This window comes from Syngnathus acus, chromosome 8, assembly GCF_901709675.1.
Source record: "Syngnathus acus chromosome 8, fSynAcu1.2, whole genome shotgun sequence".
Lineage (NCBI taxonomy): Eukaryota > Metazoa > Chordata > Actinopteri > Syngnathiformes > Syngnathidae > Syngnathus > Syngnathus acus.
In genome coordinates, this window is record NC_051093.1 from 5,319,700 (window position 1) to 5,347,326 (window position 27,627).

The window sequence follows — 27,627 nt, forward strand, 5'->3', positions numbered from 1 at the left end:
TTGTAAATGTTAAAGACTGATATTTATTTCTCATCACAATTAAAATGGACCATGCTTACTCATCACAGAAAGAAAACAAAACAGAAATGCTTAGTCCAGTTTCATGTCGGACCTTGCTTTGTTTTTCACAATGTGAATAATAGCACTCTATGAAGGTTTGATAGAAAATACAAGGCTATGCCTGTGTAACACTTAAATAGCCCCGCCCACCCAGCTTGAACTTGTTCCCGCCCACAGTCTTTTGTCCCAAAAACATTGTATACAGCATTAGATGAGTCCAGCCTCTGTCGGGCTCTCAGTCTCCAGAAGTCTTAATGACCTGGAACAGTGTGACATTGTAGAGCACCTGATGGCCATTGTTCCAGGTGTAGAGGACCCTCTCCCTGGGGTTGTAGTCCATCATGGAGATGTGGGAGTATTGATTGTGGAAAGGGATGTCCGTGTACTCGTAGCTGGACGTGTTGGTATAGTAAGCAAAGTAGATCTTGGCGCCGGCCAGGTGAGAATTGGTGACGTAGAGGGTGCTGCAGATCATGAAGGACTCTCCGGCGCTGCGCTTGGGGAAACCGGTGTCCCAAGTCTGCTGGACCTCCAGACTCTGCGGATCCAAGCGGCTGATGACGATATTCCCGGCTTTGGGGATGGTGGTGTAGACCGCCCATAGACCGTTCTCGTCGGCCATCAGGTCGATGTCGGAGGAGCCGCCCCAGGAGTAAGGGAAGGTGTTGTTGTAGCCGGCGCCGCTCAGACTGCGCTGCACCAAGACGCTCCGGGAACGGAAGTGATACTTGATGATGATATTACTCTGGTATTTGTTGTAGTACAGCGAGCCGTTGTAGACCACATGGCCGGTTCCTGCCCATGGGTGGGGGAGCAAGTGCTGCACAAAGTTCTGACCCTTCATGAAGTCACTCATGGTGCGGTACTCCAAAACCCGACGCCCCTTGAAGTAACCGTCCATGGACCAAACCTGCGACAAGGAAAACAGTCAATGGCGTTTGCGTACGACTTTGAGTAACTTCTTGTCCCCGCTTGACTAATTCTGGGTTCAAGGTTCCGGAATTTAAACAAGACGCGTCGTCTGCTGACCGTGCGGACGCCTGACTGCCATTCTGAACGGGCATCGATCCGGACTGAAGACGTCGCCGCACTTTGCAGTCGACCGTTTTGCCACTTAGAGAAAATCGGTCAATTTAGCAGCTCTATTGTCTTCCTCGAGCGCTGACAAGGCCCCGTTGGTCTGCCGCCCCCTCCCGATGCTTCCACTGAGAGAAAGTTCATCTTTTAATTGATTTAATTAAACAGCACTCCACATAGATGTTTATTTTGTGCTTAACACAGCGAAGAGGGGTTTGCTACAATAGCGCCCCCCCCTCCCCCTCCTCCCTAGGTGCAACAGTCGGCACTTTACTTGCACTAAGAGTTGCGCTGGGAGTAGCGAGGTGCAGCAGTCGGATTGTGTGAAACAGAAAACGATGGCGCGTTAAATATCCTCGGCCTGCTAGACGAGCCCCGGGAGCTCTGCGAGGGGAAGTAGCTGAGCCTACTTTAATTTGATGTCCATTTTGTTACAGGATTTTTTTTATTATTTTTTTTGGCAGAAGATGATGATTCAACAATCGTTTTTCCAAACTGAGTAAAATTCAAATCCAAACTTGGAGGCCACTTTTGATTATCGCCCGTGTCCAGGGTCCACACGCGACTAATTGCCTTGGCCATTTGCGAAACTCCAGAGCAAACAACTCATTTATTCCTCCATTGTTGATGATGAAGTGATTTATTAGCTGGCGCTGCAGAGGCGAACCAGCGTCGGGAGGAGGTAAATGGATCCATTAGTGATTATCGGCTCGCAAACGATCATTTCTGATATATTTCCGCTGGAAATGAAGCTCAAATCGGGGGCATTTTTCATTGGGAACGAATGAGAATGATTTTCTCGTTAATTTTTTGGAATTCATTTACACCTGCAACCCCCCCCCCACTAATGGGTGAGCTGGGCTGGTCGCCAGTCAGTTTCGTGGCACTTACGGAAGACAAACAAGCCTTTCTATCAACTCGTGGAAATTTCCATTAATTTCCACTTGTGGAAACCAAACACCTTGTCTTAACTTAGCTTCCATTTTACACATCCCCTCTTTGGCTTTGCGCTCAACTCCATCTTCTGTATTTGCTCTCTTCCAGGGATTAGAACACTCACTCGGTTGTCAGAGCTGGGGATCATCGTATCTGTCATCCAGGAGCCGAACCTGGACCCCGACGCACGGACCGTGATAGGATTACTGACGCCGGTGAGCTTCCCGCAGCCTGCAGGTCAAAGAAAAGATAAAGGCAGGAACGTATGAAAATGAATAGTACATATGTGCAGGAAGACATTTTAAATTGGATTTTGAAAGGGTTCTGACAACTCTCCATTCGTTTTACTCAAAATGGATGGAGTGGTTTTATGGATAGATGTTTTTCATAATTTGAGACAGCCACCAGGGTTTTAATGTTATACAGCAGATCATTTATCTCTTTATGATGTTCATTCTGTCGCTCACGTGGGTCACGCTAATTGCCCATAGGCGTACAAATGGTGTAAAGGATTAATCGATTAAGAATTCATGGAACGCGCCCCGACGCTCATTTGCATGCAAGTACACACCCAGTTTCTGCATGCAAGAGTGGAGGCGGGTTTCCAACAGCAAGACCCTCTGGCGCAGTTCCTCGTAGTCGTACGCGCCCATCTCCTCCTGGATGGTCATCAGCACCAAGGACAGATTCCTCACCTCCTCGCGCAGGTGCAGGATCATCTTGGTGTCCGCTTTGTATTGCTCCAGCACGGGGAGGCGACGGAGGAGATCGCCCATCTTGTCTTTCAAATCCTACATGGTCAGCCGAGAGAAGAGAAAAGATCATCCATCCATCCCTCGCTCCCTCGCGCCCATCCACCTACAATCACACGTTTTCCTTTTTCACCATCCCTCTGATTGATTGAAGAAGATGTGACTCATCAGGTGTTCCGTATGGGAAAGGTAGGAGTGCAGGAAGCCGTGGGAGAGCCGCCCAGCATGCAAGCCATACATCACCCTGGAAATCGACCTCAAATATGCTTGCCACGAGGGGATGGCGCCTTTGCCCCCCATCTCTCTCTTGTTGGGGTTTATCTTAAATCTAGTGATGGAGTCACTTTCACTCCTGTGGCGTCACGTCATAAATCTCCCCCCCCCCCTCCCTCGCTCCACTCTAGCCTCCTTTCCAAGCCGAGCAGATCCCGTTAATCTCCCCCGTCGCAACTTGCAGCTGAGCGCAGCCATCAGTCAATATAGTCCAATGCACATATTTTTCAACTCCCTCTTTGTAATTTTGCATTGAGAAACCCGAGGTGGAACATTTTGCTCGTCTTTTAATCCTCCCAGCCTTAACTAATGCTCACCCCCACACATTAGCGAGTCCGCCATGCATAAAACACAGTTGAGCGACATTCACGCACATCCCCAGGGGGCTGGCACGTTTTGCATTCGTACTTTAATCAAACTATTATATGCTTCATCTCGTATCCCAACAGTGTGAAGAATGAATTAGGAGCCGGCGAGAGACAGGAAGACAAAGAACCCGCCAGACGATGGCATGCTTGCATTCGCTTGTAAAGAGATAAGCTGGAGATTGATGCCGAGAAGGATACGCTCGACTCCAACGCAGCCTGACGTTGAACAAGGTAAATAAGATCGCGGGAAAAAGAAACATCGACAACACGAAAGTTAGAGTTACACGAAAAGCTAGTCGCCGCTTTTCAAAATTCAGCAGGGCGGCTCGGAACTTTAAATTAAGTTTGTGTCGCTTCAAGTCATACAAAACTTTATTGGCTGTGAAACGACACCAAGCAATTGTGGCAACACGCAGCCATGTACCTGAAAGCTTTTTGGATTGAGACTGCGGGGGTTGTCCGAGGCCACCTTCAGCCTGCCGTCCACCGTTTTCATCAGACCTTCGGTGTCCTTCACATATTGGAGGTCTCTGTTGGTTCGCAAATTCAGCACCTCCATTGTTTGACTTATATTCTGTACCTAGTCACACCGCAAAGGAAAAAAAAACCTCATTAGACGATGATGTCTATTTATAGCACAATGGTACTGATGTGCGGAATTTTTGACTCCAGATGGCATCTGCTCAAATTCTATGCTGGCAGTGCAAGGAAATCATTTCAAATGGAAAGTCAGTTAACTTTCCTGTGAGTAAGACGGCCATTTGAAAAGCGTCTCTTATCCTTATCTGATCAATAATTGGCACAGGTGCCATTCTCTTAAGATGTGCTGAGAAAGAGTGAGTTTTTTTGGCAGGCATGTATAGACAAAGAGATTTGTTTTCCACTTTTGGTGGATTTTAATTAGCACTTTATTAACCTTGATAGACCACAGACGAGCGTACAAACTGACACTCATAACAAGATTAACTAGCTCGCTTAAACCCATGCAAAGCACACCGAGATCATAAAAATGCCACACAGGATTTAACAGTATTACATAATAAATATGATTTGTGGGAAAAGAAATTTGCCACCATTGGTTTTATCTAATTTAATTTTAGACACACAGGCTAACAATTAGCGGTACTGCTAATGGCTATCTGAACACAAATAGTGCACATGTAGACAGACAAAATAAGGCATAAGTTTATCCTCGACAAAGAGCGGCAAATATAAGTGCCGTACTGAGAAGCCGAGAGGAGAGAGACCCCAGAATGAGCAGCATGATAAGTTTCCTGCTAGCGCGTCTGCGCTCGTATTAATAATGTTCAACACAATATAAACAAACAAGATGTCTTCTTGTAAACAAATCTTCTATTCGCTGCTAGCTTGATTTCCCCCATTCAGCCGTGCGCTAAATTTAATCCTCGAATACCGACAGCCCACTCTGCTTCTGCGTAACCGGCCTACTGTCGCACCCCCTCAGCCGTGAGCGAGCTCATTCGAACCACGACTTCGTGTCTTCGCCAGGCGGCTCACGTGTCCTCGCTGTACGTCCATGCAAACAAAAACCTGCAAGACAGGCAGGACTCTAAACTCCTCCGAGTTGCACGTAGGGCTTATTTCATCCTTTATTCAACAGTCCCGAGTCTCAAAGGGTCGCCGTTTGGCATGGAATCTGTTGCTCCAGATGCCTCGTTTGCCTTCCCCGCGATCGGCCCACTCAATGACTGTGTCCAGCCTACTGTTCTTTTCGCCCGTGTCTCCTCCCACATGCTCCATCAAAACATGATGTTGAAATGCTCATCGAGAAACTAGAATAGAGCCAAACTCAACGTTTTGGCGGGTGTATATCATTTTTACATACTTCTTTTTATACTGTGTGTGGTGGGGGCGGAGCTACTAATCGTCAAAACCTTCCACATTGAACATTTCCGCCGCATCTCCTTGGTCATCTCCACATTTTAGCAGCTTTACATGAAGCTGTCGACAGACTTTGGCGTCAAGCTGTTGTGAATTCTTTGAACCTTGACATGCCCGCCCGCCCTTGTCTCTTTTTTTTTTTTTCATGCCTGTGGAGGGGATTTGTGGATGGGCTTCACTGAAATTCTTCCTCAGCATGCTTTGGATCCAAATGAGGATGTCTCTTTTTGGTGTGTGTATGGCACTGTGTCTTTTTTGCTTTTTGTACCGCTCAAATAGCACAAACCTCAGGTGTCCTCATTAAGACGGGCTCTGAAATGTATTAGAGCGCAGCGCTTGCCTTTGATAGTTGGCGCCTTCCAGGCAGAGGCTGATATTCTAATCACCCTTAGTCCATTCCGCATCCCTGAATTATACTAAGAAATTGATTATGCTACGTTGGCTTGTCATTTTTTCGTTTTTTGTGTGAACAAGCAAGCCAAGACACTTTGTACCTGAACCTTACTTTTGGTCATGTTCAACAAAAAAACCCAAAAATATTTCTTGTTGCGTATAGGTGCCACAAGATGGCGGCAAAGCACAACATGACTTTGTCGTTGTCCTAAATCAAGTGCTTCTGTCAGAATACAATATGTCGGCACTAATATATCGTGCTTCTTTCCAAGTCGGTGTAAATTTGGTCTGTCTGGGGAAAGACAAACTTCCAACGGGGCGGGATGGAATTCGTGGATTCCGGAGCCTTCGTGCATTTCAATTTAGTTCCGCCTCCCTCGCAACAGTACATCAGTGTCAGACTGTGTGTGTTTTATGGTCCTTCCTTTGCATGCTTCATAAATGAATTTCCCGCCAACTGACGGAAGCTGTCTCCCTTTTGCTATCATTCTTTATGAAAACAGATTAATAACAAGACCACTCTGCAATTTACTGTCATATTAGCTATTTTATGTAGAGGTTAAAGAATATATGACTGTGAGTATTTTATTATTTGCCTTTACGTATTGCTCCATCTTGCTTAGTGTGTTGTATAACCCCAACCAGTGACGCTAACTGATACGCAATTTCCATTAGATGCTAGCATTAAGCTAGCTCGGGCCATTTAAGCAACCACAACGTGATAATCAAACAGCTTGAAGCCTCTTTTTGTGATAAAATCCTCACGATGTGACACTTGTACATGACAGCTTGCATTCTCAGTTGTGCCTGAAAGCGAGCGTGTGACGGATAGCAGTCACCTTCTCCATGAGCTGGCGGAGCTGCCTGTTGCGTGGGTCGCGGTTACACATGTTCTGAGCAGGCGCCACCACCGTGCAGATACATTTTCCATCTGCGCCTTGCGCCGAGCTGTAGATCTGCCAGCCTTCCTCCGGACTCGGGTACAGCGCCTGCGGAGACGTACATCTTCTTTATCAACAGCCAAACGGGCGCAGTCGTCCCTCCCCCATCATAAAACATTTGTAGCAACACTTCCTTATCCCGTGGGGATGTGTTTAGTGGGAAATCTCTTTTTTTTTAATGTATTCCATATCGTGATTAGTTGTGCCCATTCTGTCGGCGCAACTTAGCTACAGAGTCAGAATTTCTCCTCGGGATTCTCTTTCGCTCTCGGAGCCCTGTCAAAAGTCGTTCTTCCCCGAAGACAATTAATGGCAATTGATCTCGGCAACGACTGAGAATCACTTGCTGTTTAATTTTAGCTGTGAGTGGAGGGTGAGAAAGAGAGGCTGGCACACTTCACAGCAATTTGAGAAGACTGAGAAATGAATAAAAATACTAATCAATGAATAATACTTTTTTTCCCGACAAATTCAGTGAAACCTAAGCGTTAGGATTCTCCCCACATTCAAACCGTGGGAAAAACAACAACAACAGGATCGAATCGGGGAGATCAATTAAGAGCTTGATGGAAGATGAAGAAGCAACATTTCAAAGTAAAAGGCGCGATTGAGCAATGGAGTGGAAAGCAGATGATCTGTTTGGAAGCCGGCAGGAAATGGAGCTGTCCACAGATCAATAGCTAGCCGGGGGAGGAGCCTGGCTGAAAGGTTGGATGTCCCTCTTGGGCTAATCCATTCAGAAGTAGTGCTGAGTGCTTGCAAACACACACATACACACAAGGCGACCCTTTCATTCATCTCCGCTCACTCTTGGCAGACAAGGCCGAAATGTAATGAGAGAAGGATCGGCTATTTTGGAGATGAAATTAAAGAGCCATCAAAATAAGTGCAGGCAGAAGGCTTGCTTCCCTTCCCTGCAGTCATGTCGTCCTCTTTGCAAAGGGAATTTTTATTTGGCGGGAGGATGGGGGACTCGGAAAAGGCTTTTGCTGGAGTTTGAAGCGACGACCACACACACACACACACACACACACACACCGATCTGCAGCTCCCATGTCTTCATTTCCTCTCGCCTCAAACTCCTGAGCGCGTTCACTTCCAATTTTCTATGATTAAACGAGTTGTGATGGAAAACATTCTCGGCGCTAGTATTAAAAATCTGCTCTTCTATCAGTGGCGTCTACCACAGCAAAAGCAACATTTATTATTCTTTTCATATTTCCTGGATTTTTCTTATGAGTTGTTGCCAAAGTAGTAGTTCCTCACAAATCATTCCCAAACAGCTCTGGCATCCATCCATTACATTTCATTGAACGGGTTTGAGAGGAAATTAAAATGGATGAAAGAAAATGGAAATAAATGTGTAAATAATTAGTGAAAAGAACAAAAAAGAGATTTACAGAATTTATTGAATCAAAGAAAAAAAACATTTTTTTGGAACTGAAATATGTATAACAGTCATTTCCTGTTTGGCAGGAAGTCAAGGGGCGTGGCCTAAGGAAGGAACTCAATTGGAATACAAATTATTTGCACACCTACCATCCTCTTAAGTGCTCTACCTTTGTTTTTAGGGATTCATCAATGGATTTTGAGGATTACAATCATTGGAAGGATTTCAATTCTTAACTGGGATGAAGTCTCCAATTCTACATCCAGTAAGTCTTCTTTTTTTTTTACTTTAATTGACAATGTCTGCAAGTGGCACTTCCCATTCACATTGATGTTGAATCAACTCTTTTATCTTTTCAAAGACGCAACTAAGTCAGATATGCCGATCCGCCTTTCAAGTCTGCATTTCTTGTTCTGCTGCAGCCTTTCTGCGAGCGAGCATCTATATATTTGCACAAACCCTCTCCGGGGCCTTTTTAATAATTCATGGCTTTTTATATGCGACAAAGTCTCCCATGAGCATTTGTTTGCAAAGGAAAGGCGGCTGTGATGCGTCGCTGCAGATGTGTGTGGGTGTGCTTTTAGTTTGTCCGTGAGGAAGACGAGACGCACGAGCAGGTGACGTCTTGTTGCCGTCTTAATAGTTGGGAAAGAAAAAAAAAATGGCCTTTGACTGTTGCATGCTCTTAACTGACAGACAGTGGGCTAGATGGCCTCATTTGTTTCCTTCACTTGTCTTGTTGCTAAAGTTTTCAAGTTTAGCTGTGGGATGCCCGAGGTCAATCCTTTTGCCCTAACACTTCCCTTCTCAATTTCCAACTCCATGCTGCGCCCCCCCCTCCCCCCCAGAAGCTTCTCAGCAACACTTCTCCTGCGTATTAATATTTCATAAATGCCGAGCTGAAATTAAGAGTGCATTTGAATCCGTTCCAATTTCCATTCGCCTCTAACTCGACTGCACAAATAGAACGTTTAGAGGGAGATGGATTCACTCGGATGCGAATGGCATGTATTTTTTATTTATTTTTTCCTGTGTGTGGTTTTTCCGTGAAAATATGTACTTAAATGCAGTCAGCCAGATTTTAAGACCTGTGACTTATTCATTTCAATCGAACGTGTCAGGTCTCTACAAAAAGAATCACAGTCTTCATTTAAGCTCACCAGATATCGTATTACCCAAGGAAAGCATATTTTTCAGCTCTCATAAAAAAATGAATAAAATATGCTGATATGTATTATGTAGGCAGGTTAAACTGATGTGCCTGGTGTCATTGGTGAGGAGCAGGATCAAATCAAGGATTAAAATTTAAAACCATTCCCAATTATTTTCAGAGCATGACTGTGACATCCTATAAATCTTTGTCTTTATTCTATAGCACACTTTATATAGTCTATTTCTTGATCTTGTTGAAATCAGCTTGTTTACCAGGCCACCTCTATCTGGTTGGGTAACTAAGAGTGTGTAAACCGGGGATGCAGCCTAAATTGCGGACAAAAATGTCGTATTTTGGGAGAGACAAGGCATTGTTGCATTTCATTGTCACAAAAAATGGATTCTGTAGCAGTGAAGGATTAAATTGAATATGCAAGTGGCAGACATGAAGCCGTCGCAGACACGGTGAGATGAGTGGGGCGGAGATGACGGCGACATTGAATTGAGTGACTGTTTTGCAGAAGACATGATGGAAAAGTCGATTGGGCGTCCATTTATGACCTATTTTGTTTTGACATTTTTTGCGGCAACGCCGGTGTTTTCTCTCCCCTGCCATCAAACTCCTGACATAAACCAATAAACCACAAGTGACCGTCTGAAAGGACTCACTCACAAAACAAGTTTACTAGACCGCCATTTATCGCTGCTCATTTGGCCGCCGGACTTTATTGTCGAGGACCATTTGACGGTGGCGACTTTGGGGCTCAGTAGCAGTTAGCGCTTTGTGAATATCAATTTGTCGTCCCCGCCTGAATATCAATGATCTTGTTTCCGATTGTGGGACTCTTGGGGTGGGACGTCAAAGCTGTCAGTGGCAGGGAATGCGTTAATTAGCAATACCGCTAACATCCAACTAGCCAAAACCAAAACACCCCTATGCCACGTTGCATTGTTTTAAATATAAAGACAACAAGATTGAGGCAGTGCACCAAATGGCCTTAAGAAATATTTGGTAATCACACTTTAGCCGTTAGCGATTAGCAGCATAAATGAATGGAGCGTAGAAACGGCACAATTTAGCAGCGAGCGTCACGGCGACTAACGAATCAACTTGTGCAATTACCTGAGCACCACTCAGCAGCAATGAAGCTGTGAGCCCTTTAATGATTAACAAAGTTCACCGGGATTATCCAATTAGGCACGTGAGCTGCAGGTATCGCTGTCGAGAGGATGGACTTCCTCCGCTGTTTCATTAGAGCGACCCCGGAGCTGGCTGCTGTACAGGCGCGGCTAAATGAGATCATAAATCTGCTGCTCTATACTTTTATGAGCATGACGGGAAGTCTATTAGAACTTTCATAAGCAGCGGGCGATGCCAGAAAATCGAGGAGGCCCGTCAGCTCAACCTGGCGTCACATCTGCGAGAGAAGGCATGAGAAAGAAAAACAAGCGGGGGGCTTACGTGACGGATCAAGCTGAGTTTGAGTCTAGATAGAATCAGGACACCTCGCTGATGAAGTGGTGCCATCTTGAAACGAGCAGGAAGTAACCTAAAAACACTTTTTGTTGATAGAAATGGGATCACCTCTCTGCGGGCTGCCTGTTGTTTTGTCTCTTGGCTTTTACGATACATTAGTCGAGTAAAAGTGTTGCAACACCTGCACATTACATCTTCACCTGGCAGGAATAAACTCTTTCATGAGAAAATTTCTCAAAGTACACCTTCACTGCCATGTTTTCCATAAAAACATTTGTACAAAATATCTTAGTTTCAGTGCACGGCTAATTTTAGCTTTAAGAAAACACCACGCTAGCTGAAGCTTGGGCTTTGCTAAAACTGTTATAATAGCACCTCTTTTGTATTTCTAGCTGAATTTGTATGTTGTAAAACCGATAACATTTTGTTATAGTAACAAATAAGTCGTGGCTAACGTGTGTTTGTTTACAGCGCTAATGCTAGCTTATTGGCTGCTGGATTGTCAAAGCTGGACAGTGTTCTCTGCTAGTTTGAACATGTTTGAGAATCGTGATTGGCTTCGATAAGATTGTCCCAGTGGGCTAAAGATTATTAGTGTTTGTTACTAAGTGCTTCCAGTCTTGCTAGCGGTTTTTAATCGGCACCATATAAGACCATTCAAAATCAATCTACTGAATCGCAATTAGGTGGGCCAGTTTCACTTTACTCATCTGACCTAAACTGTACAATGTGCGGCAAATGGAGCTAAGCACCGCTGCGTCCTCTTGGCTCCCCCACTCCATCACTTCCAACCGTGGCGCCAACTTTCCATCTGCCGCTCGCTTGTTCCAAAGGGCGTCCAGGGGTGCACAGATGCGTTACGTGCGCTGTCGGGTCGGTTTTTGGGGCTCGGCCGGCCAACTCTGAGTGAGACTAATGACGCCAAATGACGGGACGCGATGGAGGTACTCGAACATGGTTCATTTGAGGATATCACGTCTGTGTGAACTATGAGGACTTGCGTTACAATATGGCCACAAGACTTTTCGAACGGCATCACGATACGATTATGCAAGAAGCTTTTCATTAAAGGTTGGACCAAATTCTTCCTCCTCAAATACAATAGGATTATAATTATTTCCCAGCTCGCAATCACCAATGACAAGATGGCTAATTGTTTCAATCCTGCCATGTGTTTGATTTCTACAAATTTCAAGTGACTGCTCTTAATTGCGCCAAAGCTACTCCAATAAAAATCCGCAGCGCTCTTTAATCAACGGCCTATAATCGATCAACACAATTTGCTTTATTAGGACGCACAGTGGATGTAAAAGTTAACAGCGCTGGACGGACAGCGCCACACTGGCCTCAATCACGTTTTGAACGGTATGCTGTTAAAAAATGGGGAAAAAAAATCCATTCTGTCAGCTGCCTCAGAGCTTTTTTATTTTCCATTGAAGATAACACACACAGGTCTAGAAGTCAATGTATTCACATTATCTCGCACACACACATACACGCACACACTACTGAGCGTTTTATAGTGTTGATGAGATAAAAAAAAAATAAAAAAAAAAGAGCGGTGACTTACTGACTGCCTATTTACTAGGGGTGTAAATCGCGGGTTTTGTCACGATACGATATCATATCGATACAAAGGATCATGATACGATTATTGCCGATATCTTAAAGCCTGCTGTGATTCATTCACGATACATCACGATATAGTGCTCCACGATCGATATTTTTATTTTTATTTATTTTTTTAAAATAAAAAATATAGAACAATATCCTGATTTATAACAATTCATACGCAAAATCAACAAGGTACTGCAAACTCTTTATTTAGGAAATTACAAGAGTATTGTAGTATACAAAGTGCTTATTTTAACACTGAACTTTATCGAATTCCTATATTTTTTCTCATAAGTAAAGAAAAATGAATATTCTTTCTTTTTTTGTAATACCATTAACTTTAAAGTGCATTACTGAACTATTTATTTACAATAATTTTAATTGTCCGTTGAGCCATCTTTTCTTTGGAATCCAAAGTGCTTCCAAACGAATGACTTGAAGCCCAAAGGGGAGCGAATTTCCTCGTCTTCTTGGACACTAGCCATAGCACCAGCCCAGGAGCTGCGTAGTTGTCGGCTCCCCTTTCACGTGCCTGCTCTGCTCACAACACAGCACGCCGCGTACTGCTCACGGAAAGAGGAAGCAAGCAACAATGAACTGGATTTCAAAATAAAGTTGCGTCTAATGTCCGAGGTCAAACACGGCGATATAAATCCATGTTTACGTTTAGCATCGATGCCAATAAATCGTAGAGCATTATATCGATTAATCGATGTGTATCGATGAATCGTTACACCCCTACTATTTACACACTGAGGGTCTTTTTATTCCAGTGACTGTAAATGCATCCCAGCATTTTGTCCAATGTTTTATTGTTCGACCCTTCATGCGATATTAGCCGGATTTAACTGCATGATTTTAAAAATTAAAGTAGCCTGCTGACTAGTAGACAAATAAGCAAACACAAATAATGTGTGGAGGTTGGTTTACCACCTTTGAAGGTCTGCACTCGACCGATTATTATTCCAGCTTTCTTATTAGGTTATCTTTTTAATGAAATGATTTAAGCCGTCTTGTAAATTTGACACGACACAAAGGAGAAGTTTGTTAATTAACAACCCTGTCAATTTGGAATGATTCGAAAAAAACATGCAGAAAATGAGGCTTCAAAATCACACAAAATATTCAAGTCAAGCCGCAAAAATATATTTACTTAAATCCTCCGGTGGTTGTAAGACATCCCACTAGGTTATCCATGCCTCGATAAGAGGCGCTTAACCACCTGCTAGCTTGCGAGCTAATGCTAGATGTTGGATGAACCCTCCTACATTAGCTAACGCTAGCTAGCTGATACAACAATTTTAAGATCAAACATACACTGACCAACGGGCGGAACTAAAGTAAAGTCAGTTATTTTAAGCTAAATAAAAAATAAAACTTTTGGCGTAAGTGCTGTTTAAAAGGAATCTTCTGTAGCCTGCCAAGTTCCTTGTCAGTTAAGACTTTCAGGGCCTTCCACATTCATTAAGCAAACACACTTTTGCACTATCCAGATGTGCATAAGCATCCAGGCAGCGCTGTATTTCCTGACGTCAAGCCGTCCGTTTTCCTCAGAATGAGTCACTTTGAAAGGGAAAGCACCCAAAGCCAGCGGACCAGACGCTGAACTCGAAATGTAGGACGCGGGTGCTAAAGGGCGAGCAGAAGCCGCTGGGTCGCCGGCGGCGGGCTAGCTGGCATTCTGGTGTCACAAGAGCGTTGCGACGTCGCCTTTGATAAGAGCAGCAAACACGCCGGTGACTCACCGCGGCCTGATCGTGCCCGCGAAACGTCTCGTTAACCGTGATGAGGCGTTTACTTTTATTCTTTATGAGCGGGAGATTGTCTACCATCGCATACGCTAACGATTCAAAGCGCCATCTCGGTTTTTTGATCAAACGCTGATGAAAGGCTCCGGCACAATACCGGAAATCAAATCTCTCCTCATCACTATGTATATTTTTCACGCCGACTCTCTCTTTGAAATGCAAAACAGACGACTTCAGCCACGAGTCTCAGAATTCAGAGTTTCCCGACAACATATTTCATCTCTCTCTTGACTGAGAGCGAGATAAGCAAAATGGATGGATAAAGCAAGGGCACATGCCCCAAAGGGAAATGTGGAAGCTGGGCAGGATTTCCAGAGTTTAGCCGTGTGAGTAATTCAAAACCTGCTCTGAGCACCTTTACATGAAATCGACTGCAAAAAGTTTCATAGGACTTGTGTTTCTTCAACCTTACAACTGCGCTTTTGACTAAAACATGATTAAATATGAGAGTCTTCTCGAAACAGATGGACTCGAAAGCCCCTTAAGACAAACATAGTCGGAATACGTTGTTAAACCAACAAAAATAGACACACACTTCATAGCCAGATGGCCTCACATCTCTCGGGACGCTCAATTTCCTTCCATCATTTGAACAGAACGCTGTATTTGCGTTATCGGGCGTGAGGCCATTTGAAAACGTGCGTAGGATGAAAGCAGAAAGCGTCGCTCATCAATTCGGAATGATCAGAAAATGACAAATTAATTTACTTAATGGTGTTGGTGATGAATCGTCGTCTCGCGGCGCCCAACAGCAAACGTGCTGAGTTCAAGTTTGTGCATTGTAATGGAATATAAAGGACATCGTTCAATTTACTCTACGGTGATGTTATTATAAATAAATTAATTAAAATAGGTTTATTTCTGCTACATTTGCTGGAACTCAAATTGATTTAATTTATTTTACTTTTGGCCAATTAAGTCACAAATCCAGTCCATTTGTGAGTCTGGTAAATCACATTATTTTACAGTTGATTAAATTTGAATGTATTTGTTTTAGTTGGATTACATTTTGGTTTGGTTTGATGGATTTGCTTCATTTGATTCACTTCCATTGTGTTTACATTCATTTGAACTGATCGAGTTGAGTCACTTCCGGTCAGTTCGGTTTCAATCCAATTGAATTCCATTTGAAATCGATTCAGTTTGGTTCAGTCCAGTTAATGGACTACAAGTTGGCTCGGTTCAGTTGATTCAATTCAATGGCATTCAACTCTCCTTGATTCAATTCTGTTGGGTTTAGCTAGGTTTGCTGTGATTGGCTCAGTTTGAATCCCTTCTTACAATCCCTTTGATTTCAACAGCACATTTACTTCTGCTCCATTCAGTTTTTGTTTCTTTCCAGTTTGTCTTGGTTTGATTTGTTCAATTTAGCTCATTTTCTATGCGATCTGCCTGTGTTCCATTTAAATTGATTTGATTTGAGAGACATCTGGTCAGCTCAGTTCCAGATGAATCCCAGTTGATATAATTGCCTAAATTTGATTCATTCAACATTTAGTTCTGCTTATCTGATTCCATTTCTTGTATTCACTTCTGATCATCATTGTTCAGTTCAATTTATTCCACTTTGAAATCACCGCTGCTCAGTTCAGTTCCGTTCGATGAAATAGACTTGATACACTTTGATTCAGTTCTGCTGATTCAATGCGATTTATTCACCTCTGGTCAAATCACTTCAGATTGATTCAGTTCATTACATTTTCTTTTGTTTTGGTGCAGTTCAGATTTGCAGTGTCTGTTCCATAGGAGCCGATTCGATTCAACTGAATCCATTTCTTGTAATTTCAGGTCCAATCAATTCCAATTTCTGTGCAGTGATATATCACATCCCAAGTTACATTAAGACCTTGTTTAAGACCACCCTATTTCACTTCACACGAGCAAGCACAAAAAAAAACAATGGGGGGGGATATAATCCGAGAGAAACCTTGAACGGCACCGTGCCCAATCCGCCTTAGCGAGACAAGTTGCATTTCAGCATTTCCACATTGTCGTTTATCACATCCCCTCGTGAACACGGTTTGTGTCCCAGCGTGATGACTGACAAAAGGCGTCAGCATCTCTCCCAAAGTCACACACACAAATCATAAAACATCCAATCGCCACTGCTTTTCACCGTCACTCATCACCACCAGCGGCATCGTTATCCCGACTCTCACACATTGCTCTCTCTCTCGCATGCCTTCAGCGTCGCCCTCCTCGGGGGGATATGACGGACACTCGGAGCAGCGCGACACAAAACTCTATTGGTAAATCACTTTGTCCCACTTGCAAAAAAAAAAAAAAAAAAAAAAAAAAAAGTGATACCCACACTAACGATCCTCTCGGAGGTGCCCCCTCTGGAGATGGTGGTCCCGTTGAGTCCCACCAGAGACGGTAGAGTCTGAGACATCCAGTTGGTCACCATGGCCATAGTGCTGAGCACCGCCCCGATCTTCAACATGGGCACGCTCATCTTTGCCTCCTACGGGGGTCCCCCCCGAAATGGCCCGACAGCCCACCCTAGACTCTCAAAAGCCCAGTCCGGTTCGGTTCCGACTCAGCCTGAGCAGGAGCGGGAGCTGATCAGCCAGCTGATGTGGTTACCGGACTGGCCGCTTGCTCAGACCTGTTAGAGGAGAGCAGCATCACGCAAGAATCCTCCCTCTCGGAATGACATCCTGAGCCTCACCCCCGCCGCCCCTCCCTCCCTCCCTCCCTCACCCCCTCTCCTCCTCGAGATTCAGAGCAGCACATTGGCCGCCTCACGTCTCATCCCCTCCCAAACAGCTCGTCCCCATTCGGCTCTCGCTGACATTTCTGTCCTTTTTATGACTCGCGACCCGTTAAAGGCGTGGACATCAAAGCGTGCCGCTCATTTCACAAAACCGACGCGTGCCTTGTGACTTCCCTCCGGCATCGACTCCCGTTCTTTAGCGGATCAATGCGGGAGGATGTTTCAAAAGGTTGCCGGCGGTTGGCGGGTGAGACATCAGCAGGTGGTCCGGCGAGCCGTCAAGGCGGCTGCTGTCAAGCCGTTCGTCAGCCGGTAGCGTGAGGTCTCATTTGTCAACATCCGCCTGTCCTGTTTGATGCTCTGAGAACATCCAAACAGCAGCTTGATGGAAAATTGATAGCTCATCCGTCATGGCTTCGCTTTGCAAGCCCCGTGGCAGCGAATTAGAATGATGCTGTCACTCTGGGCAAAATAGGAAATATAATGCCAAATAATGAGTGACGCATTCTAAGATAGGCTGGCAATTCCCTGATAGTGGGCAAATTGGCCCCCTGGTGACTTTCACAGGCAGCATAGGGGATAATAATCTGTAGTCAAGTTTACACTACATATTCCAAATCGAAGATCTCAGCACATTTTAAATATATTTTTAATCTTAAAATAGTCCAATTCTATGATTTCAGCCTCTCAAAAGTGACTATGAGGGGTGGTGGTCCTTGCCCCCTCCCTTTACACACTAGAACAGCCCCTGTATGGAGCAGCAGAAGAGACATTCACGTTCAGAACTTAATTCAAATCATCACTACTCCGCTGACACCGAGTTTAGAAAGTACGTGAAGTTTGAGGCTGCATCAATTGTTAATTTTAATACATGCTGCGGGCCACGACAAAACGTACAGCGAGTTAGAAATCCCCCCCAGCGGGCTGTACTATGTATCTGATGGGATGTCTGTCACCTCATCACCGACAATGGGGTCATTCTTTGGAAGGAAGCAGCAAGTCTAATGGTGCAAGGAGGAGGGCTCGCTCAAATAAAACCATCAGGTCATCTCCCTTCTTGGCTCCTGCCTTGCTGACTTATTCATTGGCCCACCTGTCATGCCCCCCCCCCCCCCCGTCACACCACGTGAGTGATATGAGCACCTTCGGGGTGTCTCTGTCTCACGACAAGAGATTCATTAAAAAAAAAAAGTCAGCACCCCTCCAGCTCACTTGCAGGCTCACCAACGCTGAAGCCACAGTGCAAGAGTGCCCCCGTGTGGCTAGCAACGGCAGTACATGCCATTTCCAAGCTCATCAAATCCAAACCTGGTGGCAGGTAGCTGTCACCTGGCGGCAATACATGAAGGAGATGACGGAGGGCATGTGACAGCCTTGGTTAGTGTCACACCATTTGCAAAGCGCAAAATCAACACAAAGACAAAAATAGACAAGGAATTAGAACACCTCCGGGAGGTAATATTTTTGTTCCTCTGCACTTTTAAATTCACTCGCTGGGTGGCAGCAGAGACTCAAGCATGAATTCAAGCTTGAAGATGCTAGAAGAAGTTTATTCGTCCAAGAGAGGAGAAAATCACTATCTCAGATCATTGAACTTTTGGCACGAGGAGCACGCTGGATAATTCACCGATTAATTACCTCTGCCAAGGAGGTTGTTTTCGCGTGTGTGTTTTATTCTCGGCCCGCTTAATTTTTTATTTACACTGCTAATTGCATTTTTGGGGCACAGTGAGTAATATATTTGACGGTAGATTAAAACTTCAGAGGCAGTTCAGTTTACAGCTACTCTGTCTGGCACATTTAATGATGTCTGACACCCTTTGAAGGGAAAGAAAAACACACTTTCATTTCATTCTGGCTGAATGTTCACAGCCATTTAAGTTAAACTTCAATAATGGTCGATTCTCTGCTCGCTCGAAGGCTATTAGCTTCAATTTTCAGTTTTTTGTTCTCACTTTTTGTGGATTTTTCCTTCTCGCGCCCAACCTCTCGCTCTCCCTTGTGGCCATGATTTATATATAAAAAGAAAAAAAAATGTAGATTGGCTTCAGCTATTTGTCTCCTCCTCTCTTACACGAGAATCTTCATTGCGAGAATAAATTGCTATTGTTATACCCAAATTAGAAATCTACATCCCTTTTTTTTATTATTATATTTTTTCAGTGGCTCCAGGTTTTAACATGACTAGAGCAAACCGAGCTACGGACGAAATTATGAAAATGTGCATTAATGGCAGCACTCGCGCACGCCCGTGGAGGGCAGTGGAGCATCGCGAGCGTCAAAATCCAGTGTGACTCTCTGGCTGCGGTCAGAATAGCCAGCGCACAGGGAGGGGGCCGACTATTCTTCCCTAAACGAGTCATAATTTGATAATTACATGATAGACATAAAGACCCGCTACCGTCTTAATGGATTAGGAACAAAATCTATTTGGACACGTGACCTCTTCGCCATGGCAACAAAGTAAATGGCTTAAATAGAGTGTAGCTCAGGGTTGAGGCGGGCCGGCTCGGCGCCGTGTTTGTAATTTATTAAGAGCTCCTGTGGGCTTGGGAGTAAAAACAGCAGCGGGAGTGCACATGTGTGACAACCTGAGTGCAAGGAGTGAGTCACTGCACGTTGAATATGCTCGTTATTCCATAACAAATGCGGGAAATGGAGTCTTTTTAAGACTAATAGCAGGCCGGGACATGCTGTCCAGTCGAACCTCCGCGTTGGTAATAAACAAGTCCTTGTATCCTTGTGTTGAAGTTCTATTTCATGTAAAACGCCGCAAAATGTCTCCCACTCCCTCAAACATCATTCGTGATGTGCGAGTTAAGGCTTCAGATGTTAGCGCTTTGAACAAAGCGGCATCGCTAGCACTGGCTCAATAGTGCTTAAGTCTAATAATAGCCGATAAGAGCGAGCGATCCGTCCCTCTGTCGGCCGAACGTGTGGGGAGGCGATCAATACAGTAGGTGAGCGTGTCTCGCTGAATTGATTGTAAATCGCCCGCGATGAGTCCATCCGTTGTCAGCGTGTCACATCGAGGCCGGATAATCGAGAAAATACGCCGCTGATGACAGCCTAGCAGGCACTTCTACTGATAAGGACTAAGTACAGTATGACTCCACTTGTGACCTGACAGCCGTGTCGTCTAATTTGCCGTGGTTAAGCTTAAAATGGGACACACGATTCCTCTTTCCATGGTAACATTTTTTTTATTTTTTTTTAGTTGTGAATAGTAGCGAGAATTGTATAAAGTAGTGCTAAAATAATACATTTGATTTCATTCGTTTTTTCCGAGGAGGTTTAATACTATCATAAGGAAGACTCCAAATCAAATTGAGGACTTCGATTTATGGCTCATTACAATCGCCATCATAGCTCTTTTCATGGCAATCTCAGCAATTCATACAGAATACGATTATTATTATTTCGGGGTTATGGCCGCTCAGGAAGGCAGGCGTCGTTGAGATGATAATCCCAAGTAGCAGACAAGAGACGCAATCAGCCGCTATGTAACCAAGGACCATCCCGACTGTTTGGCGCCTGATCGCTGATTGCGGGACCGGGCCAAAAAATCTGCATATACTAATTGACACCCATTGATGCCTTCGCACAAAAAACAAGGGTGGAGGAACGTGCAAATGAGTCCAAGAGTCCATTACGTATTTTTTTTTCTTTGAATAATACACCTGTGTGTATTGTAAGATTGTCTCCATGTGTTGCCACACCATTTGTGTTCAAATGTGCTTCAAAGATATCACAACAATGAGCCCTGTTAGCCTGTCAATGGTGATTTCAAGTACGTGTTAGCATTGAGCTACCCGGGCATTTCTTAGTAGAAATTGTCCCGAACTCAAATTTTGAAAAACTAGTCTAAACTACCCAGATATCGACAAAAACTTGTAAAAGTATATTGATATTCATAAGAGGCGGCGAAAGAGAGAGAACAAATAAAAGCAAAAAAAAAAACCGAGCAAGACTCTCAGCGATGCATTCGAACTGCCCGAGGTGATTGAAGCGTTTTCTGCTCCGTATGCAACAACCCAACTGACGGACCGCTGAGATGCTGCCAATTACACTCTGCAAATTTGCTGCATATTTTTGTCGAGGGCTGCAAAAAGAAAAAAAAAAAAAATTTCAACAGTATCCCATCGGCTACGCGCGCTGGCCTGCGCGTCTGTGATGAACGCACACGAGCCTCGCTTCTTTGTGGCAACTGAAGCCTCCATTTGTATCCGCTATCTCCGCATCATTAACGTGCAGAGAAGCTGTGACATTTAATTAGGGAGACATTATTAGTGCTACACAAGGCGTATTGTGCACTGGCGAGCAATCCCAAAACGACCTCTAACTCAACGTTACAGCCAAATCCAGTAAAGCGCAAATATGCCTAAGCAGAACACTAAACAACAGATTAACAAATGTGTTTACCGTTTATTTGACCGCAACTAAAAAATTAATTTAATAGGTGTCCAAGCCCGCAGCCAAAGATAAAGAATATGTGAGGGAAGCTTCTATGATTAATGTTCAGAGAAATGAATGATCAGTAAATTAGCAAATGTTATTGTCCCAGTTTATCGAGGCACTAATCACCAAAAGTGCTGAAAAAAAACAGAATAAGATTCACAAGCCCACAAAATAAAGGAGTCGGCCGCTGAGTCACCGCATGGGGTCGCGTGTCGTCATCGGGCGGCGCCATAGACGTGATATAAGCGCCGATGCCATCTGTGGTTCGTCGCCCCAATACAAATCTGCTGGGCTCGTCGGTATTATTTGTGAGTGCAACCACAAAGGCCATCGCCGACATTAATATTCCATTCACAAAAGAGGGAGCGGGAAATGATATTCATCGCCACGCTGCAGCAAAACCTCCTTTGGCTATTTTTCATTTGCTGTCTTTAAGACACAAATGGACACCTCCAATGACAATGTTGCTCCCTCCTGGGAGTTGCGATTGTTGACTTGAGCCTGATTGACTCCGGCAAAAGGACGAGGATGCTTTCAAAGTGAGATTCAACCTCCAAGCTGGGGAATTACATCGAGAAGAAATAATGAGATTTAGAGGCTAACGAGAATTGAAATAAATGTCTCCGTTGAGACTTTGTGTTCAAAGTCACCTGCAGTCTCTGACGATCTATCAACTGATAGACTAATTAAAACTTTGTTTTTGTGTCGTTTTTGGGCAGTCCAAAAACAATTAGTAGCCAGGGAGGCCGATAATCATGATCTAAAGCTGATTTTGGAAAGATATTAGCGACAATGCTACTGGACACAAAAGGTGCCTCAACACATGTAGACAGAAAAAAAACATTTTCTTTATCCAATGCGAAAAATTACAAATATTTTAGTTGTTGACTCACAGTTAGTTGTGAAAGTCTTCTTTGGTTGCGTCTTCATGACTCTACAGGGCATCTTGCACGAGTCCGATTTTTATGGCTTCAACTCATTAATCGCCTAATGAGAAACGGCACTTTTGAGAGCTGCTAGATGGATGTAATTCGCACACATTTTTACGTCTGTTTTGATCAGATCATCACAGCTCTATATTCACGTCCCGGCTGAGTAATGGCCAAGCCAGAACACACCACAATTAAATATGCTCGTCCACCACTCGCATTCAAACTTGAGGCCGACTGACGAGCTCCCGCCGCCCGAGGCGTCGAAGCTTAAAGAGAGGCGAGACCCTCTCCTGAATACCACCTATTCATTTCATCACCATTAGCGCCGCTCGGGCACTTAGTTCTTTACTTTATATACAGACCGAGAATTACCGCATCAGATCCTCCGGCAGAGTCTGACATGATCATTTCCCTCTGATGAAGCGAGGCGAGGGAGGAGGAAATGAGTTTCATACAGAAAGGAAGATAAGTAAAATTTTTAGTTTTCTAGCAAGGCATTCAACATTTTGCTTCCTCCTTGGATGAGTTCCCTTCCGCAAATCGGTTCATCAGAATAATTTCTGACAGTCTCAATGTCCGCACGACTAAGTGCAACCTTTCATTCGAGATGAGGCTCGACGTCAACCGCCTCACCGCGTAGCTTTGACAGTGGCGGATGGATAACACATTGATTAAATGCTTCCTTTCGCCCGCCCTCACGCCAGCCGGATTCCGCCACAGCGCCGAGCTCTCATCTCTCATTAGCCCGGAATAAAAACTCTACTGCCGAGTGAGTCTGGACCGGGCGAGGACAGCTGTCTCATTGAAGGTAGCGAGGAGAGGATGTTTTGGCATAATAGCGCTATGGCTCAGAGAATTTCAAGGATGGGGAGGAAGAGGACTCGGTCCAGCCTGGAGGCAACGTCCATTTTTTTGTCTTTGGGTAAAACTCAAGTGCGACGCCCAATTAGCAGCAATCTAGCCGAGCCTTTTGTGCTCATGCACAATAGGAGCTTCGGGCACGACGGCCATATTTATATTCCAATCGTCTCATCAGAAAACCCACATTGCTGGGCTCATAAAAAATTCATGGTGCGGGAAAGGCAAGGTCGCACACAAGTCTGGTCAGGAGCTGTCGTATGCTGCAACAGCCACAAAAAGTATGCAAAAAGATCTTTGCAGCCGTTCCATTGTTGACCTTTTCGAGTCATTGATCACTTCAGTAGTAGCCCATTATTTTCCAAGCATCTTACAATATTGAGCAAATAGCACCAAAAAAAAAAGCTCACCTGACCCGCCCACGTGTGATCCCCCGTCTTGCTGCTTGTGAATTTGCCAGTAGAAAGGCAAAGTGCACAGTGCGGGAATGAGGCCGAGCATGGGCGTCCCCGGTCGGAGCGTTGTCCGAGGAATGTCACTTTTGCTTAGAGTCGGATAGAGCCGTGTGGCCTCCAGCGGACACACGCTGGCTCAGAAGGAAACTGAGCAAGTGGGGAGGGGGGGGGGGGGGAGTTTGAATGTGATATCAAAATTATGTTTATATTTCGCCCGACCTTACACTTGACAGCAGGGTGCTCACCAAACAAAAACATGAGGAAGCATGGATGCATTATTTAGTCCTAATGAAAAAACATGGCGGTTAGAGAAGGTCACAGAATTTTTGTCTCCTCGCAGAGCTTTGGAATGACAATTTACGAGCACGGACCTTGTGACCGTCACAAGGTTTTTCTACGAAACAGAAAACAACATGACAGAGGTCATACAGAGCAAACCCTCATGTTGGGATTCGAACCCAGAACCAGTATGATACTGCCCACTAGGACACTATTCCACTGTAAATAATCCTCTTCCCACCTCAACATTAACACAGAGAAGCTAACAATCCATTACGCAATCAAGAAATCCCAATCGCGTGTTCCAGCACTTTATAACACGAACGCGAAACCGCGGCCCACGGCTGATGTAATTCAAAGAGAAGTGAAATGTCTTTTCCGTTGCACCTTGGGATCATCATGTACAATCATCCGCTACTTTTCAATCCCGACAACATAATGCAATGCCATTATCTGCGTATGATTGCGAGGCGTCCCGTTGGTGCAGAAATGGTTAGAGGAGGGAGGGGGCGTGAAGACGTACCGTCGACACACGTAGCATAATCTTTCCCAAAATGACATTTAATATTATTGTTAGCCACATTCTGAACTTTGAATTCAGCGTATTTTTGCCAGCATATTTTGACCGTGTCTCAATTGTTCGTCACTGTGACGGTCACTCAATCCAGTTTTCTACCTCGTGGCCTTGTTTGTAGAAAACACCTGCCAGTTGCCCTTCTTCTCACTCAGTAAAAGCCTTTAAGAGCTCCAGTCTTGCCGCCAAAATGTGCCGGAGGCACTTTAACGAGGTTCGCTGCTCTTTGTAAGAGTGCCATGTAATAAAAGACCTTGAGATTTTGGGCTAAAAGTTTCGCAAGGAGGCCTGCGGACTCGTCACAGATGTCCGTATTGGACCTGCGCCCACGCAGATGTTTGCCCTGCCTCGCTGTGACGGATTATTTTTCATATCCGCGTCATTGCTTGAATGTTTATCGTCCATTTATTGATTTTACTTATGTTCGCAGACTCATTTTAAAAAAAATAGGATGATAAAAGACAACCCGCTAGCATAATGTTTAGCATTAGCTTGTTTTTTGCAGTACCTGCTTTATGGTTTTATAGTTACAGAGAAACCCTGGCTGAGTTCCTCGTCTCATTACAGCCATCTGGAATGAGGTAAACAACTTAATCAGCCCTAAATGCCGCAACTCCTCAAATCTTTTGTTGATCGTAACTCCTGGAGCGAGAGAGCGGCTGCTAGCTAAATTGTTGCCAAATCCAGCCTGTTATGTACACAAGGGGCGCGTGATTCTTTGCTTGACGATGACAACCAATTAACTTTTCAGCTCCACTGCACTTTGGTGTTTGCGGCGGCAAAAATGTTGCCGTCCATCAACCAATAACCGGCAACCGCCCGTCGTCCTCAGTGCATATTCTCAGCGTCTGATTTCTGTCAATATCAGCTTTAGGGCTGCGTGACAAAAACACGAAGCAAATTAAATTACTCGAAATATTTCATTTGGCGCTCGAGTGGAAAATATGTGGGCAACATTACAGTGGGGGTGGGGAAGGTATCAATTCTGCATTATTTCAGCGCAATCGGCCTCGAGACGGACGGGTAGTGATGCATTTTCATTTAGCCGTTTGAATATTTAATGTAGCCATTTACAACAAATTGTCCCTTGAGGCCATTTATAGCGTGAACTGTCTTTAAGGGGGGGTGGGGGGTTCCACAACCAGTGAGTCATGAGCTGCTTCTTAATTTATTTTTATTTATTTTTTTGATAAAACCCACATTGTTTTTTTAAAAATCAAATAATTGATTACTTTTCTCAGCCTTTTTAATCAACTGTTTTAATTTGATCATGTTACTGGTAACCTATCAATACAACAATACAATGACGTATCTCCGCTTCTGGGTTGGAAAAGGTCACGTGTATGTCGTGCGCATGAGATGTGAAGCCTGAGCAGCAGCGTGTAAGGCCCGTGCAATTTCGCAAATGTCACACTATTTATTATACTGCGAGCACAATACAAGCAGTTCTGCACCAGATAACCCCGCAATGGATCAAAGCATATTTAATCCAATATAGACTTAATCACGGGTTGTTAAGTGAAATTACTCTCGCTTGCAGTCAGCCTTGAAAAGATTAACGGGATTAATTTGCCTTGTGTGGACTCCTAAGAGATGAATGTCCTCAGGGCCAGTCGGAGGAAGAAAAACTTTTTCTTTTCACTCTTGAATTTTATTCCTGACACAAATATGGACGTAAATTTACAGGATACATAGTAACAAACGCTTTTCTAGGTCAAATAATTGACAGCGCCACCGTTTGGCTTTACAACTGTCACATCATCACCCGTCACCTTCGACAAAATTGGGCTGCCGCGCGCACTCGTGTTCTGCTGTGAAACCAATCCGCCTCGGCTCAGCGGCCACAACATTAGGTACACCCACGGCATCATTCTGTCAAATTCTGACAGTAATGGGGTTTTTTTTTTTCAATATGGTCACTGCCCAAACCATTAGGTACACCTAGAGGCCATTTTGTTATTTTCTCGGAGGAGCATGCGTGCTAGTTTTAATAGAAAAATAAATCATCCGTCCATAGCGTTTGTACTCATTCATGCCTGTGATTGAGCTAAAGCTAGCTGACTTTGGGCGAGAGGCGGGGTACTACTCACCAACCATTCAAATTCACATCAATGGAAATTAAGAGTCAGTTCCTAAATGGAGATTCCAAATCCCAAACTTTAGAGGCAGCCATGCAACCCGTTAGTCCACCCAAAATAAGAAAGATGCTTTTAAATTGACCACTTGTAGATTTGGCATTCTTTTTTTTTTTTTTTTTTTATATAAAAGCAGCATTTTTCCATTCCAAATTTGCAGGTGTCAAACTCAAGGCTCGGGGGCCAGATCTGGCCCACCACATCATTTTATGGCTCTCACAAGATGTGATGTTGGACTCGTGCCAACAAAAATATGCCTCAAAGGTTCAAACCATCATTATGTGTAAAATCTGACACTTTAGCTTAGTGAGAATCGAAAGTATTTTTGCCAGCTGTTTTGTGTGTGACGCAACCAAAGGAAATCATAAAACTACTAATGTACAAAATGTAAGTTATTTTTGCAAGAATTTTTTTTTTTAATCAATTTCATATTTTTTTACCATAATCACAAAACATGCAAAAAGCCAGCAATGAGAAGTTTCAAACAAGTATCATATCCGTGTACCCTACCTGGCAGGACGTGACAGCTGACATGACCAGCAGGAACATGGCACTGAGGAGATGCATCCTCATCCAAATCTTTTGCTTTCCGCAGTTTTCCTTCCAACCTCCTCCTCTTCTCCTTTTGCTGCTACTGATCTCTTCCTATCCCGCGCTCCAGCAGCCTCATCACTTGGGGACGAGGGGGGGTGGGGGGGCGAGGGACGCACACACGCAGCTCTGCCCGGTTCACAGCCGGCGTTGCCTCTGCAGAGCTGCCGCTGAATTTGAGATGGGCTGGAAGGTGGGGAAAGGGTCCGATGCTTGGAGAGTGTGTGGGGAGTTGGATGATGGTGTCAACGCTCACTCGCACCCTCCCTCCCACTCTCTCTCTCTGTCTCTCTCTCTCTCTCTCTCTCTCTCTCTCTCTCTCTCTCTTTCTTTCTCCTCGGTGCTCGTCCGTCCTGCACTGAGCGAGGAGAGGCGCAGAGGTTGGAAGGTGATTGCTGGTGCTCTTGCAACACGCAGACGATAGGGGCAGCACACACACGACACACACACACACACGACACACCATGTTGGAAGCTCTCTCTCTTG

General features: G+C 44.5%; 1 protein-coding gene across 2 annotated transcripts; it reads right to left on the bottom strand.

Moving 5' to 3' along the window:
* On the bottom strand, positions 1 to 27,430 carry olfm2a (olfactomedin 2a). Of its 2 annotated transcripts, none has more exons than XM_037256807.1 (6): positions 16,455 to 16,598; positions 6,601 to 6,750; positions 3,891 to 4,046; positions 2,645 to 2,864; positions 2,198 to 2,304; positions 1 to 970 (listed from the first exon to the last, which is right to left on the bottom strand). In XM_037256807.1, the coding sequence occupies exons 1-6, from the start codon at positions 16,596 to 16,598 to the stop codon at positions 296 to 298; spliced, it is 1,452 nt and encodes a 483-aa protein (XP_037112702.1). In that variant the 3' UTR covers positions 1 to 295. The 2 variants fall into 2 exon arrangements, with proteins under 2 accessions (XP_037112702.1, XP_037112703.1); XM_037256808.1 differs by lacking the exon at positions 16,455 to 16,598 and adding an exon at positions 27,061 to 27,430 and having other exon boundaries at positions 296 to 970.
* Positions 27,431 to 27,627: the final 197 nt, after the last annotated feature.